This window comes from Rosa chinensis, chromosome 3 (assembly GCF_002994745.2).
Source record: "Rosa chinensis cultivar Old Blush chromosome 3, RchiOBHm-V2, whole genome shotgun sequence".
In the NCBI taxonomy this organism is placed as follows: Eukaryota; Viridiplantae; Streptophyta; class Magnoliopsida; order Rosales; family Rosaceae; genus Rosa; species Rosa chinensis.
In genome coordinates this window covers 19,782,191-19,797,298 of record NC_037090.1, presented here as the reverse complement: position 1 = coordinate 19,797,298, position 15,108 = coordinate 19,782,191, and the positions used below count along the sequence as shown (strand labels likewise).

General features: G+C 36.6%; 2 protein-coding genes across 2 annotated transcripts; one reads left to right on the top strand and one right to left on the bottom strand.

Annotated features, from left to right (window-relative positions):
* Positions 1-6,574: 6,574 nt before the first annotated feature.
* LOC112194260 (F-box protein At3g07870) lies at positions 6,575-7,807 on the top strand. The gene has a single exon (XM_024334509.1). It carries the CDS (start codon positions 6,575-6,577, stop codon positions 7,805-7,807), a length of 1,233 nt encoding a protein of 410 aa, XP_024190277.1.
* A 5,302-nt stretch (positions 7,808-13,109) lies between these two features.
* On the bottom strand, positions 13,110-14,797 carry LOC112194259 (F-box/FBD/LRR-repeat protein At1g78750-like). Its single transcript, XM_024334507.1, has 3 exons — positions 13,760-14,797; positions 13,466-13,654; positions 13,110-13,379 (listed from the first exon to the last, which is right to left on the bottom strand). Exons 1-3 carry the CDS (start codon positions 14,795-14,797, stop codon positions 13,110-13,112), a joined length of 1,497 nt encoding a protein of 498 aa, XP_024190275.1.
* Between the last annotated feature and the right edge of the window lie 311 nt (positions 14,798-15,108).

The window sequence follows — 15,108 nt, the reverse complement described above, 5'->3', positions numbered from 1 at the left end:
CACTGTGGATCCATGTGATTATTTGAAATGCCTCATTCTTACTGCCTCGGCAAGCATTCAAACAGATACACAAACGTTTCAGCTTATTAAACCCTCGATGGAACTAATAAGAACCTATCCAAAGAAATCAAAAACTCTAATCGCTTATCACTATTTAACAAATTGGCATGAGAAAATCCGTTAAAATTCAACGAGGGAGTTGACAGAGAAGTGTTGTGATGCAAGTAAGTACCACCATTGATGAACCCAGCAAAACTTGAGCTTATTCTATCTGGTAGGATCACGCGGGAGCTAAAATGGGTGGATGTGCCCACATTCTCGTTAGCCAAGTTCTGGAATTTGACGGATAGCCCAGGTTTCCTTTCGCAGTAGAGAGAGCAGAAAGAGAACCCTAATTTGTTGATTTAATTAAGGGTTTTGTAAATGTTTATGTACAGTCTGCCAGGTTTACGACGCGTCGTTTGGTTACTATGTCTATGTTGAAAACTTCTTCAATACTTTTTTTTTTTTGGTCCGATTCTTCAATACTGTATTTGGGAAAGAAAAAAACATCACAAAAAATAATAAATGTTCATTTCATCAGGTTATTACAGATGATCTCATCAAACCTTTAACCTACTTAGAACAAGTTCACACATTGGGTCCCAGGAGCATCGAGACAAAAAACTGTTCACTCCCTTTTAAATGTTTGCTTCTACTTAGAGCAAAATGACCGAATACCAACCAATATTATTTTAGGTTTGGTAACTGAAATCGAATATTACCAAAACAGTTGGTTTAGTTTTGGTAAATACCGACCCACCGATTATCTATATATTAGCTATATATATTCTAGTTTTCAATACACATACTGATATACATGTATATTGAGAAATATAAATATAATTATTTTCATAATAGTATTAACATTAATAAATTATTACATGTATTTTAAGTAACCTAGTAAATGATCGTTAAGTAATTAGTTTTATTGAAAATAACTAAAACTTGATGTCAATGTAGGAGAGCTATAATATGAAAATTAGATGAATACTAAGTTTCCTACAATTTATCAAATTAAAAATCTACTATTGTTCATTCTAATTTATATTACAAAGAAATATTTGTTGTAAAGTTGGTAATACTGAAAAACCAAAAAATTGAATTTAGTAGTTATGATTAAATACAGAAAATTTTGGTTGGAAATTATGTAAGTACAAGATTTTGTACATGTTATTTGTTGGCATTCCCATACAAAGCTAGTGAAGTATATCATGACAATTCATCACTGAAGAAGCTGGAAAAGGGCCTAATACTGATCTCAAATACGTTACAGGTAAATGCATCTCATGAGTCAGCATATGCATTGGGATTGCAATCTGTGTTGCAATCCTTGAGTCAGTCCTAGGTTTTAGGAAGTTTGTTTTTGGAAAGTATCTTTCTATTCTTAAATTTTATTATGCAAAGATTTTTTCACCAGTTAAAATCGTCCCATTGAAGACCTAATTGATTTAGGTCTGTTTATTTTAATTGGCAATCTTTTGTTAAAAAGATCTTTCCTAATAGGAATCAATTAGGGTTAGACGCATTGATTGTACACGATTCTTTCTCCATATAATTCTGAAAATATGGTCTAGGTTTAGAGAGCTTTTAATCTGCATATCATATCAATTTGCATGTGATTGATGCATATATTGTGGGTCTAAACTCTCCAATTCAAATAGTGTTTAAGGAAAGGAGTTTAGGAAATCTTATCTGCATTTAGAATTGTTTTGAATACATATCAGATAAAAGATTGTGATTGCATATTGTTTTGAAAAACCTTTCCATGTTTATCTCAATCGGTGTTTAATGTGATTGGATTGAGGGGGAGTCTTTATCTTCTATAAAAGGTTTTGAAACTGCATTATGAGATGTAGAGTTTTCTGATTGAGAATTTTAATTGTGCTGCATAGTCTGCACTAACTGTTTTACAAAACTCTCATTGTTTGTTTGATTGATTGATCATACTGCTTGTTCACTGCATTCATCACTTGCATATGTGATTGAGATCAGTGAGGCTTCAAGGCAAGATTGAATCTGAAGGCGTGTCCAGATTTCTTCATCTATACAGATTGCTTCATAGTTGTTTAGAATAGGTTTTTTACAGTTGTGAGCAAGTTAGCATTGTTGCTAGTCAATGTGGTTGTGTTGAATACCACTACTTGTGATCTGTAACGATTTGATTTATATTGGATTTGATTCTCGTGTTGGCTACGTTAAAAGCCACGCAGTGAAGTTTCCTCAGTGGAGAGGTTTACACTGCGTCAGCAATTCTTGTGTTCTTTTATTTGTGTTGTTGCTTGTTTGAATGACTGTCATTACTCAAACTCTATAAATTTTGTTCCATCCGGTAATTACAAATTAGTAGCTCCATTTTGAAACCGAAAGTTTTGATTTTGAAGTTGATAGGCCAATAACCGATTGGAACCGACCGAATGATAGCCCTACTTCTACTCATTGAGTCAGGCTAAGGGTTTTGAAGCATGAAACTATTCGGTCATCTTTTCTACTTATGTATCAATAGTGAATGTGAAAATTATGATATAAATAAATAATAATAACGAATATTTCAGAAAATGGTTCGATTCTCCGAAGAATCAAACATTCAATCTAGCTAGTTAGTCTCGATTCCCTTTGTATGCAAAAGTATCAAAAGTATCATTCATCTTATTAAGTGATTTTTAATATGTAATGCGTCATAAATTACTTTATTATAAAAAAAATGAAAAAAGTATTTTGTTAATGAGAATTCATGATCAAAATCCAAAACACTAAGTAAGAAGTGGCGGCGGCAGTTTGGAGGTGGCTACTAGAGGCTCGCGGCTGGGCAACACCTCGGGCAGTAGGTTTGCTGGGTTTGGAGGTTAGTTATGTAGGCTGCAGTGGATGTTTTACACGGTATTGCTTGACCACTCGAGCTGCGGCGGTGTGTCATGATGGAGCTGCAACAATGGTGGTTGCACGGTTGCATGTGCAAGGTTTGTGTGGCTGGGCTGGCTCCCTTGCAAATGGAGTTGGGTTTTGCCTCTACAAATGGGGATGGGGGTATTCTACTTTTGGGTTTCCAGATGGGCCAGAGGGCCTAGGTTTCATTCCAAGTTCATGGGCTAAAGTGTTTTTGCCTAGGTTTGTTAGGGCCTTGGGACGAGCTTGCAATTTTCTTTTTTACTTTTATTTATTTTAGTTGGATTTGGGAGACTGAAATGCTTGTGACTCCTTTTCTTTTGAGAAATGAGTCGGCATGTTTTCAGGATTACGATTTGTTGCCAGGAGTAGCTGTAGCATTCATGCCATTTTGATTCGTGCAGGTGTTGTAGATAGTTTTAGATGTACTTTATTGTCTTTAAAATGTTGAATTATTTATGTAATGACTCTTTTGTCAGCCCCACATGAGGTGAGTTATGTGTAAGAAGGTTTCTATTGGGACCTCCAAATTTGCTTATTTGACCTCTATATCTTTTGAATTAATGAATTACATATATATCCTCTTATACAGTGACAATTATAGACAATGAATTATAATCAACTAGTATATATTTTTTTTTACAAACCTCTCCCCCTAGTTTTAACACAAATTAAAGACTAAGAAATTGTTCCAAAACTTTTATTGAGTTCCTAGTCTAGACTTCGTTTAAGGTTTGGTTGGAGGATGAGGTTTGGGTGAGAGACGGTGGTTTTTAGTTTTTTTTTTTTTGTGTTCTGGGTTTTTTTATTTATATCAATTTCTGTAACCTTTCATTTTTGATAAGGGTTAGAAACATAGGAATCATGTCTAACCGTTTGATTTATGACTGCTTGATCAATTTCTGTGTTATGACCGTTTGATTGATGATTTAAAGTTCTAGAAATTTATTTTGGCCATTTTGTAGGTTTGCATGCAAAAATAACCAAAAAAAAAAAAGGAATGGAGGTGTAGTTAGTGAATTAGAGGTATAATGACTATTTTATTTTTTGTATGTGAATAATATAACTAAGGTTATTTGAGGAATTCAAAAAGAGGTTTAGTGAGCAAATATTTGTATTTAAAAGCACAAAGGAGGTGTAAAGAGTATGAGAGGTCAAATGAGCAAATTTGGAGGTCTCAATAGAAACTCTCTATATGTAATTTTGCTTATATAAAAATGAATTGATATTTTTAATTCAAACAAAAAAATAAAAGCCTAATGAGCCGAGATAGAGTTTGCTAAATATGTGAAGAAGAAAATATATTTTGTGGCCTAGAGAATAATAAAATTTTTAAAGTAAAAAATAAAACACTAATGTCATTGGTCCTAAAAAAACACTTGTGGAGACGAAAGATGGTCTGCAAGTTCTCACAAAACTAAAAAATAAATTACTTGAACGTAAATCTAGAATATGTGTTTGGCCCAAACTCTAGGTTACTTGACCTAGTTGTAATAAGGTTTTGAATTAGATATATTCTTGGAGATATTCATAGATATCTGATTAATTGTACGATTATCTTTCCTTGTACAACTCTGATTCTACGTCTTGTAATCCTCTATATAAATAGGTCCCTATTATCAATGAAAGTACGACTCAATTCTCTTCCCAATTCAGTTTTTCTTAAACAAAACACTAATTTTGACAAAAATTGTTTATGGTTCCACATGATATAAGGAATTCAATGATATCTTTATTTATGCATTAATGATAGTTGCTAATGATGTTAAAGGTTTCAAATTTTTTGCTAATGTAATATTCGTTAGAAAAGTTCTATGAAATAAAAATTTTGCGAACCAAAGATTCGTCCGTTAAATAAAAGCATCCCTTAGACAAAAATTGAAAAGTTTATTTATTTTTTTATCTTTTCGCAAAGCTAATTTATTGGGTACTTCCAAGACCTTCAGCTTGTCATTGTTTTCTCATGGGTGTACTTGGTAAATGGACAACCATTGCTATTACTATTGTTTTTGCTTGGCTGATAGGTGGGTGTACTTGGTAAATGGACAACCATAGCTATTACTATTGTTTTTGCTTGGCTGATAGGTGGGTGATCTCGTATATTTATATTTATTTAATTAGAAGAGGATTTATTCCAACTGTAAATGGGGGGAGGAGAAGATGAAGATTTGGGAGGGAAGAGTCAATTGACTTTGGAGGTGAGGTAAGTGTGCTGAGTTGACAGAATGACAGATGATGTTATTACATTCATTTCAGTGGTCAAGTTGCGGGAAAATCTTATTTGTCCGAATAATTAACTGAGACATGACAGAGAGTAGACGGAAGCACCTGATTGATATGGTTTTAAAAGTCCAGGTAAAGTCCAGGCGAGAAATTTTTCTATGCTCCCGTCATTCCACCTGGCATATGTGATGGACAATTCTTATTGGTCCACGTCATTGCTACTTTTTCTCCGTCAAATCACCCATAACGTCTCTCCCTCCGTTATCTCTTCTTCTGTGCTATCTCTTCCGTAAAGAATAAAGAAACAAAGCCAGAACCTTAAATCCAACCTATGAATTGAATATATATGATATCTAAATTGATCAATACAAGAATCTCTTCACTTTAGATTGAGTGCGTGAAGAAAATGATTTTTCTCAAGTCTATTGTTATACCTGGAAGAACAGATATTCAAACAAGAAGGAACAAAATTGATGTGAAAATCCAAAAGAAGGTGGGAGAAATCTTCCTTGAGGACTGGGTTTTGATCTTTTAAATAATTCCGGTGGAATAATCAAACCCAAAATCTAAGAGAACAACAAAGCACCAGATCAACTTGATTATGAAGGAGAATCAAGAACGACCTCAGTAGTCAAATGATATCACTTGGATGTTTAATTCTTCCAAATTGCCAACTCATCATCATGTTGCAATAAAACTATTACTGGCATGCAGTTGAGTATGAAGTGCTTTGCATAATTGCAAATGGTTTGGGAAGGATGAATTTCCAGATCCAGTTCATAATTCTAGACGTTGTTAATACTGTTCTTGTTTGACGGTGTTAAGTATGAATATGTAACAGAAAATATTATTAACTTAATTACAAAGATATGATATCATAAGGATTCTTAAGAGTGAAGTTTGAGTCGTATTGAACTTCCTTTATGGGAGGGGTTCAAGGCTTAACCTAACTCATATATAAGGATGTATAAGTCTCTGCAACCTCTACGACTTAGAGCATAAGTTCTTGCCCCATTCATAAGAAGCTCAAACTTAGAGAATAGAGAAGTTCTTGCCCCATTCATAAGAAGCTCAAACTTAGAGAATAGAGAATTGCAGAAGACTTGTGCTCGTGGCTGCTTCAATCACTTCAATCGATCATACAGGTACATCTCTCAATTTTAATTCATTTATCCTGGATGTATTTACAATTGTGTCTATATTCTTGTAAATGATCTTGTGACAACTTAATGTATATTCTCACATCCTACTCCCAGAAGATTTCGCAATTCCGATCCATTCAGTCTTGGGAAATGGCTTAAAGTTTCCGTGATTAATTGGAAGGAATTAGGGCTTGGTGGCTATATAAGTCATCGATGACTCTTTTTCTATCTCACGAGGTCTATTCGAAAAACGCTTCATGCCTTCATCCATGACAATGAGAGCGATGAAAATCAAAACAACCAACACTGAGAGAGATCAAGAAGTAGAAGACAAAAGAGATGATGAGAAACCCTGCATTATTCTACAATTGCCCGACCACATAATCCTGGAGATCTTCTGTAGAATCCCAATAAACACGGTCATCCAATGCAAGTATGTATGCAAGTCTTGGCGCCGTTCTCTCACAGACCAAGAGTTCTCAAAATCCCTATTTGCACGTACTCCGGCGTGCTTGTTTCTCCAAGACTATAGTAGGACCCCATGCCGGAGGCAAAACACCATACGTCATCGTATACCCCCGAATAAGCACATCTTGGCCAACTTGCAAAGCGTCTCGAGCCCAAACAACGTGGTCTTGAAGCTTTCAGATCCCAATGCCTTATACAACAGGCTCCATTCAAGTGTTACAGGTATTATGGGATCCTGCAATGGCTTCCTCTGCTTATTCCGCTATAATTGTAAAATTGGTGCTTTCATTTTTAACATATCCAATCCCATTACCGGCGAGTCTGTACCTCTTCCAGTCAATAAAGAAATAGGCCGTCCGGCTCACTTTGGGTTTGGGTTTAGTCCCATAAGTGATGTCTATAAGGTGGTTGTGTTTACATCCAATGAAGATAATGAACATCGCTTTCACAAAAGAAAATTGGACGTGATGGTTTTGACTGTTGGCTCTGGGATTTGGAGAAGAATTGGCAAAGTATCCAATGTCATGCATGGAACACGAGAAGGGGTCTTTCATAATGGATTTCTTCACTGGGTTTGCCACTGTAGAAAAGGTTGTCACTTTTTCATTCGTGCATTTGATGTTGAAAGCGAGCGTTTCAAGGATTTACCAATGCCCCCTTATTATTTCCGTCCCGATTCTATACCTCAAATGCGAGTCTTAGGAGGTTCACTTTCTGTAAGTGATGGCCGCACGTTTTGGGTAATGAAAGAGTACGGCGTCAAGAGGTCTTGGACCAAGGAGCTTGTAATTGGACATGATACAATTGATCCTAATGACGCATATGGGTCCTATATACGATATGTTTCAGTTTTGAAATTTACAGAGGGGAAAGTTTTGTTGTTAGCAAACACTAATTTGTGCCTCTATACTCCTGAAACAAGGACCCTTGAGAGGGTTGAAATTGATGGGATGCCACCAGGGGGCTTCCATTTCGTGGCAGACCATATTCCAAGCTTTGTTTCTCCGAAGGATATTATCAAGGATTACGTCTCCAAAGTACCTAGTTAAAGTGGACCAATTTCCAATTTTCAATTGCAAATTAAAGTGGTCATGTTAATTTTAACAATTTCTATTCTGTCTTTAATATTGATGGATTATGTTTTGCCAATTAGTGTTTTTATGGCTTTTATATGGGTTACATCGGAGCAGCCCATTATTTCATGTTGTAGTGAGGAATCTAGACTACATGAAACATTTCAAGACACTTATGTCAACGAAAATTCATCAGCAATGGTCTCAAAAATTAGAAAAAAAAAAAAAAAAAAACTTATCAATGAAATTTCATCAGAAATGGTTATTAAAATAAAGGAAAATGCTTAAGACACTAAAAAATTATACAAAAAACCTATACCAAATGATGTGGCACATTCATCTTAATCCTTATAATTTCCAACATATCTACTTGATAAATTATTTTTTATCTAAAATGAAATCAACAATTACAAAAAAAAAAAAAAAAAAAATTCATTTTGATATTTTTTTATTAGAAAAGTATCAATGAATTAAGAGATAAAATTTTGAACTTAGGGTTTGTTAGGGTTTGGTCATCATTAGAACAATTGTGTGATTAAACTTGGATTTCACAATTTCGAATAAATGTATTCATTTTGTCTTCCCAATCTCTCACATCATCTATTTTTCTGAATTGTTAACAAAGTATTGTTAATTGTTTGATGGAATTGTTTCCTTATGCTTCTGCAACTTGCAATCTGCATTTAGCCATGGCCATTACTAATAGACTTCAATTTGAGAAATCGTGCCAGGAACAAAAATGGGTTGTTTTTGCCTCACACCACCACTGACCAAAAGCTACAGCACTTGAGGAATAGCTTGCCTGATTTAATTGTTGTTTTAGCGCATCGATGAGAGGCTATTTGCTCTTGCTAACAGTAACTACATGCAATGATCACGTTGCTTTACACATGCTGATCAAGAATGTTCTTGGAGTGGAAGTTTTTAGACAGACAATTGTTGGCAATATTCTTGTGGGCAATATTCTTGTGCCATCTCCAACAAAGGTGATTTGGTTCATTCGCATACATCCGTGGAAGACTTGGATGAAACCTTGATGATCAGTGATTATGCTAAGGAAGTTATTATTTTTATTTTTATTATTATTACATTTTTAGGCTAATTTAAAAGGGTCCTTGACCAAAAGCACCAAAATTGACAAAAAGTATCCCACTTACCCCAGCAACAAATTTTTATTCTCACTTACCCCTTTTAATGCAAAATGACAGTTTTGCCCTCAGCTAAATTAAATAATTACATCGATCTCTCTCTCTCTCTCTCTCCTCCCCTCCCCTCTCTCTCCTCCCCTCCCCTCTCTCTCCCCCCAATGAGGCCGACATCTCTCCTCGAGGAGGTCCGACGCCGGTGACCCGTGGACGGAGGTTTGCGGTCGAGAACGAGGATAGTGACAGGGATTGGGCGGAGTTGGAGTCGACGACCGCCGTCGACATCGACCGCACCTCGAATTCCGAGCACCGTCGCCACGTGAAGAACACCTCCGAAGCTCCACCGCCACGCCAGGGTCGTCATCAGACCTCTAAAGCTCCAAGCGCTAGGATCGATTCCGGCTTTGTTCTCAGCCAAAGGTCACCGTCGCTCTCCTTTTGCTCAGATCGATTTCCGGCTTCGTCTTCAGCCAAAGACCGCCGTCGCTCCTCTTGCCCAGATCGGTTTCACCATTCGTCCGAGAACGACCTTTGTCGCCTTCATCTCGCCCACAGACCGACCAGATTCTTCAGTTCGTCACAGCCCACAGGACGGGAGTTCGGTCCGGGTCGGGCTCCAACGCAGTCGTTCAATTTTTTTTTTTTTAAAGTAATGGGACAGAAGGAAAGAAAAAAAAAATTGAATGTCTATTGGGGGGCAATAGACGTTTTTAAATTGATATAATCTCTTCGTCGTTTTCTTTAATCAAAGTTTTATTTGTCTAAATTTGGGGAGATTAGTTTATATTCTCGCAACCGAAAGTTCTATTGGGGTGCAATAGATGTTTATTGCCCTCTATTGGGGGGCAATAGACATCTATTGGGAGGAAATAGATGTCTATTGGGGGCAATAGAGGTTTTCAAAAAAATCCGATGGGCAGCGGCTAGTGACTGGAATCCGGCGGCCGGTGACCGGATTCCGGCGACAGGTGACGGGCTCCGGCGAAGTCTCCTATGGTTTCTCTCTCTTCCATTTTCTCTCTCTTTCTCTAAGTAACAAAGGGGTGAGGGTTAAAATGGTATTAAAAAAAAATTAAAAACAAAAAAAAAATCGTAATGAGGTATTAAGGAAGACTTCCTTAGAGTGTATTGGATAAGAGGGAATTAAAAAAACTTAATGGGGTTAGTGGGAAAAAAATCCCTAAAAATGGGGTAAATGGACAAAAACCCAATTTAAAAATAAAAATAATAGATATATTGAAAATTATTCAATTGAAGGTGATGACATGGTAGATGCCACATAGAAAACCACATAATTTGGTATTTATTTTTTGTATAACTTTTTGGTGTATGTAGCATTACTCTAAAATAAAATAAAAAACTCAATGGTCTCCAAAATAAATAAATAAATTTCTGAACAAATTTCATCTGTAATGATTTCTAAAAAAAAAAAAAAAATATATATATATATATATATATATATACTTGTTTGGCTCCAAAACCAGTCTGGCGTGCAAACAGTCTCTTTTGAGTGCGCGAGCGTGCCAGCACCGTGGGGTGCAGTCGTCGGAGCGTCCCTTGACCTGACTTCTTAATAAAACGCTGTGGATGAGGAGAGCACCAACCTCGTCACCAAGTTCTTTTCTGTGCCTTTCGGAAAAGGACTTCTTGCCTTACGGGTAAGGACTTGTGGTGTGATCTCTTGCGTCACCGAGTCGATACTTAGTGTTGTAGACTAAGCAGAGCAATCACCGGGAAGTAGGAGAAAGGACGGATTTTGCTAAAGCGTGACTTTAGCTTTGTTGGGTTGCGAGGGCGTTACCCTTGCTTCGCTGGTTTTCAACTAGGTTGAAGGTAGGTTTGCTCCGGAGAGACTTTGATCATTGATTGGATAGTTGTGTTGTCCCTTGTTGTATCGCTTTAGCCTCTAAATATAGGCTACTCGCAGATTCACCTTCCAAATAGGAATGAAATACTATATTTTAGGCCACAGTTATTGGCCTTAAATCAAATCAACACACTTAATAGTCTTGATAACTATCGTAGACAATAAAAAATTTGCCTCTGTACGTGGCTAGAATGTAAACAAAGTTTAATTGCCTCTTAGAGTCCTGGACGTAATCATCTTGGATGCGAACTGTTCGCTATACACGTCTTGCAGATATATTCCTTGTTTAATTGACTAACCAAAAGGCCTTAATTGCATTAGTAATCTTGAATATGGGTAGAGGAGGACAGCACGTTCGCCATGTTTAATTGCATGGGAAACCTTCCTTGCATGGTTCCTTGTCCATGATCCCTTCCTTAATTGAACCATGCATGAGCCACCATATACATCATATATATGTTCCTTTTTGACCGCATGCTTCCATATGTTCCAAGTCCAACCTACTCCTTCATTGCATGGCAGTATAGGCTATTCGCATGACTGATGTCGTTGTTCTCTCTTGCATAATCTTGGTAATCAAGCAAACAAATCACTATTAATTATCAAATATTTAATAATTAATAGTAAATCAAGGAATATTCAGATTTGCTTCAAGATTACTTGATCTTCAAGTAGACTTTATTTAGCCTCTAAACAATATATTATATAGCTTGGGCCACGAATATTGACCCGGATTTTCTCGAGACACTCCTATCGAGAAAAAATATTAATTTTGGGTTCAAACAATACTTTTCCAACGAAATTTCATCGATAAAAAAAATAAAAAACACTGATTCCAACAAATATTAGTTTACCTCCACCTGGATTGTGATGCTTTGATTCTTTCATGTTGGTTATCTGTTTATTGCTTGTGTTTTTGAGACTTTGATTATGGTCCATTTTGTTGTGTGTAAATCAATGAATTGGAGTTTGCTGAGAGTAATAAGTTGATTATATATAGATAGTTGACCGTCTGGTGTGTATCTAATGATCAAATCAGATTGATATAGAAATTGACTTTAGATTCAACTTCTGTTCTCTGTTTCTTGATTTTTGTTCTGTCAAAGTGATTTAGGGGAATTGCTAATGCCACAGTGTTCGTATTGTTAGTTATTTCTGAGAACATCTATATTTTTCAATGATTATTGACCCTCAATAGAAAATTTATTGGGGGGCAATAATATGTTTACTGGGGGGCAATAATATGATTATTGAGGGATAATAATATGTTTATTAGGAGTCAATAATATGATTATTGGGGGGCAATAATATGATTACTGGGTATTATTGGGGGGCAATAAATTCGGACGCCGGAATTTGCTGACCGGTCGCATGAGTCCTATCACCGGTCGCCGGAGTCCCTTCACCGGTCGCCGGAGTCCGGTGACTTCTCTCTCTAGGTGACAAAGAAGGAGAGGGCAAAAATGTCCCAAAAATAAATAAAATGAAATTAAAAAATAATTAATTGGGTATTAGATAAATGATCTCTTAGAGTGTTTGGGTAAATGGATAATCTCTTAGAGTGTTTGTGTAAGTGGGCAATTTTTATCCTAAAGTGTGTAAATGGTCATTATCCCTTCTTACTAGATAAACATTATTATATTTAGAAATTCAATTTAAAGAAAAACTCTCTTAATATTTCCGATAAAACTTCTTATTAATATTTCAGGCCGGCAAAGTGAGGCTTCCTATGTCTTGAATATAGATATTCGGACTCTTGGGTCTGTTTTCAACCATTTACTCCTCATCTTTGATTTTAAAAAGTAACTTTTGTGATCGATCTCTTGCTTTGACTCGTTACCCTATTAACAGAAGTATCCAAAAACTTGTTATACTTCAGTAGTATTCACCGCAGAAATTTATTCCAAATTTTGAAGACGTTCAACATAGTAACACTTCAAGTGTTATGAAATACAACAAAATCTTTTAAACACCTTTACTAAATTAAGTATATCCCTTTGATAGTTTATTTCCAAAAACCCTTAATACCTTAATTAAAGCAACAAAAGATTGAGAATTTGAGATCCATCTTTCTTACACAGAAGTAGCACTAGACATATAACATAATCAGCTACCTGCTTATGCTACTACAAATGAACCCCTAGCTTGAAACTACAATAGAAGCATCAAGAGTTTCACGTCGAACAAAAACTACACAATAGAAGGTCCCCAAAAGAAGCATCAAAATCCACTTGTATAGACATAGGATAGACATAGGATTTGGTCATTAAACACGACGAGGAGGCAGCTTCCGTTTTACCAGAAAGACAACTCTAGCATTGGAAGTACGGTTGGTTCTCCGTATTTCCGGTACTAAACTTGATTGATCGGGTGTAGTAATAACAAACATTTTCTTCAAATTACCAGCATGCTCAAGCATGTACCTCGCTAATTCAAATCCATTAGACCCAGTGGTAAGCTCTATGGTTACCTCCTCTAGCTTAGAAACAAAATCAAGCCCCTGGAGTTCCCAATATCCCCTATCAAATCCAGATACCTGAAAAAGTAATAAACAAGCAAATCAATCAAAAGAATTGAAGGTACGTATGTGCCAAGATTGGAATTCCACAAACTTCTACTTACATTATCACCACCACCATGAAAAGGAAACTCAGGAGATGATGATACGTTCAAAGTAATCAAATTAGGCACAGCCCTGAAAAGAGAGGTCACGGCTAGCACAAGGTTGTCATCAATACTGCACCAAATAGACATAAGCAAGTACCACACATTGCCCAATGGGGCAGGTGTGAAACCTTCCCTGAACAAAGTCTACAACAGTATAATTAAACCAAAGTCAGAAATCTTTCAAAATGGATAAATCTAATCAATCATAATATAAACCGAGGAGGGAAGTATTAGATAGTGTCTCTTTACCTTGGCAGTTACTTGGACTAGAAGAAGAACTTTAACACTGCTTATACTGCACAAGAACTGCTCACAAACGCTATCCAAATCATTTACATCATAAGAAGTCAGAGAAATCTCAACTTGTTCCAAACAATTCATTTCCCCAAGATGCTGATGGTTCAACATATTCCCAACCCATTTCAGACACTTCAGATTTGGGGCCGAAATATTCAACAAACTTCTATTGTTGCGCTTGTCTGAATCATACTCCCAATCTATATCTATATTTTCAATTTTATCACCAGCTATTACAAGACGGGCAACGTCAAAATAACAGGGAAACTGGACCGACAGTGACTCCAAGGACGAACTTTCAATGGTGATGTTTTCCAACCCATAAACCCGTTCCAGCCACAATTTCTTAATAAACCTACAACAGTAGGAGACCCATTTGCAAAACCCTCCATCATCTTCTATAGTCACATTTCTCAAACTCAAGGACACGAGATTAGAGGTAGGAGAAGTACTAAAGGAGGGAGCTTCAAGAATTGCACGCTTCATGTCCAGGGTTAAGTACCTCAAAGACTCGCAAAGAAAGACACAAGAAGGAAAATCTATACCATGATCCTGATCAGTATCTCCTAGAGTTGGCATAAAAGTTGCAAAGAAAACATTAAGGTTTTCAACATTACAACGTACTGCATTTTGAATCCAACCCAGAATTCGTGATTTGTCAAGACCACAGTGACTTTCTATTTTGGTTTCCCCAAAATGGTATTCAGGTGTCCAAATAATGGATAAGTAGTTTACCTTGTTATTCCCTCGTTGAATGAGGAAGCGATCCAAGGAGTTCAACAACTCCAACCTCTTATCAAATGTAAGGGTGGACTCGGAGGGAAATGAATCGAAATTTAATGTGGGATTTGATAGATGAAGCGCTCTGCATCTTTTGGACAAGCTGCTCACTCGAGTGACACCAGCTATGGGAAGGAAGGCCAGAATGTGATGGGTTATTTCCGGTGGGAGTTCACTGAATCTGTCTACAGCAACCTGAGCTTCAGCCATTGGAAATTTTGGTTCGGTTGTTTTCACTGAAGAAATGATCGGTCCCATTTATAGCATTACATGGAGAGAATGGAGGGTTTTGGCGACAGAGAATGGAGGGTTCTGGAGTTGAACAAATATCGAGGAGTTTCTTTTGATTCACGTACAAGATATGATATGATGAGAAACATCTTGGAACAGGGCTTGCTTGCCCATTTTAATTAAAGGTGTGTCTGCAACAGCATGCATCGATAGTGTGAAAAATGTCTTCAAAGTATAAGCCACCCCCAGGTTGGACCAAACCAGTTGCAATTGCTTCTGATTTTGTTCTT

Excerpts from the sequence above, each read along its gene's own strand:
- LOC112194259 (XM_024334507.1), bottom strand. The coding sequence starts at position 14,797 with ATGGCTGAAGCTCAGGTTGCTGTAGACAGATTCAGTGAACTCCCACCG. Across the intron at positions 13,655-13,759 it reads TAGTCCAAGTAACTGCCAAG|ACTTTGTTCAGGGAAGGTTT; the intron begins GTAAAGAGACAC and ends ATACTGTTGTAG. Across the intron at positions 13,380-13,465 it reads TTCATGGTGGTGGTGATAAT|GTATCTGGATTTGATAGGGG; the intron begins GTAAGTAGAAGT and ends TTACTTTTTCAG.
- LOC112194260 (XM_024334509.1), top strand. The coding sequence starts at position 6,575 with ATGAAAATCAAAACAACCAACACTGAGAGAGATCAAGAAGTAGAAGAC.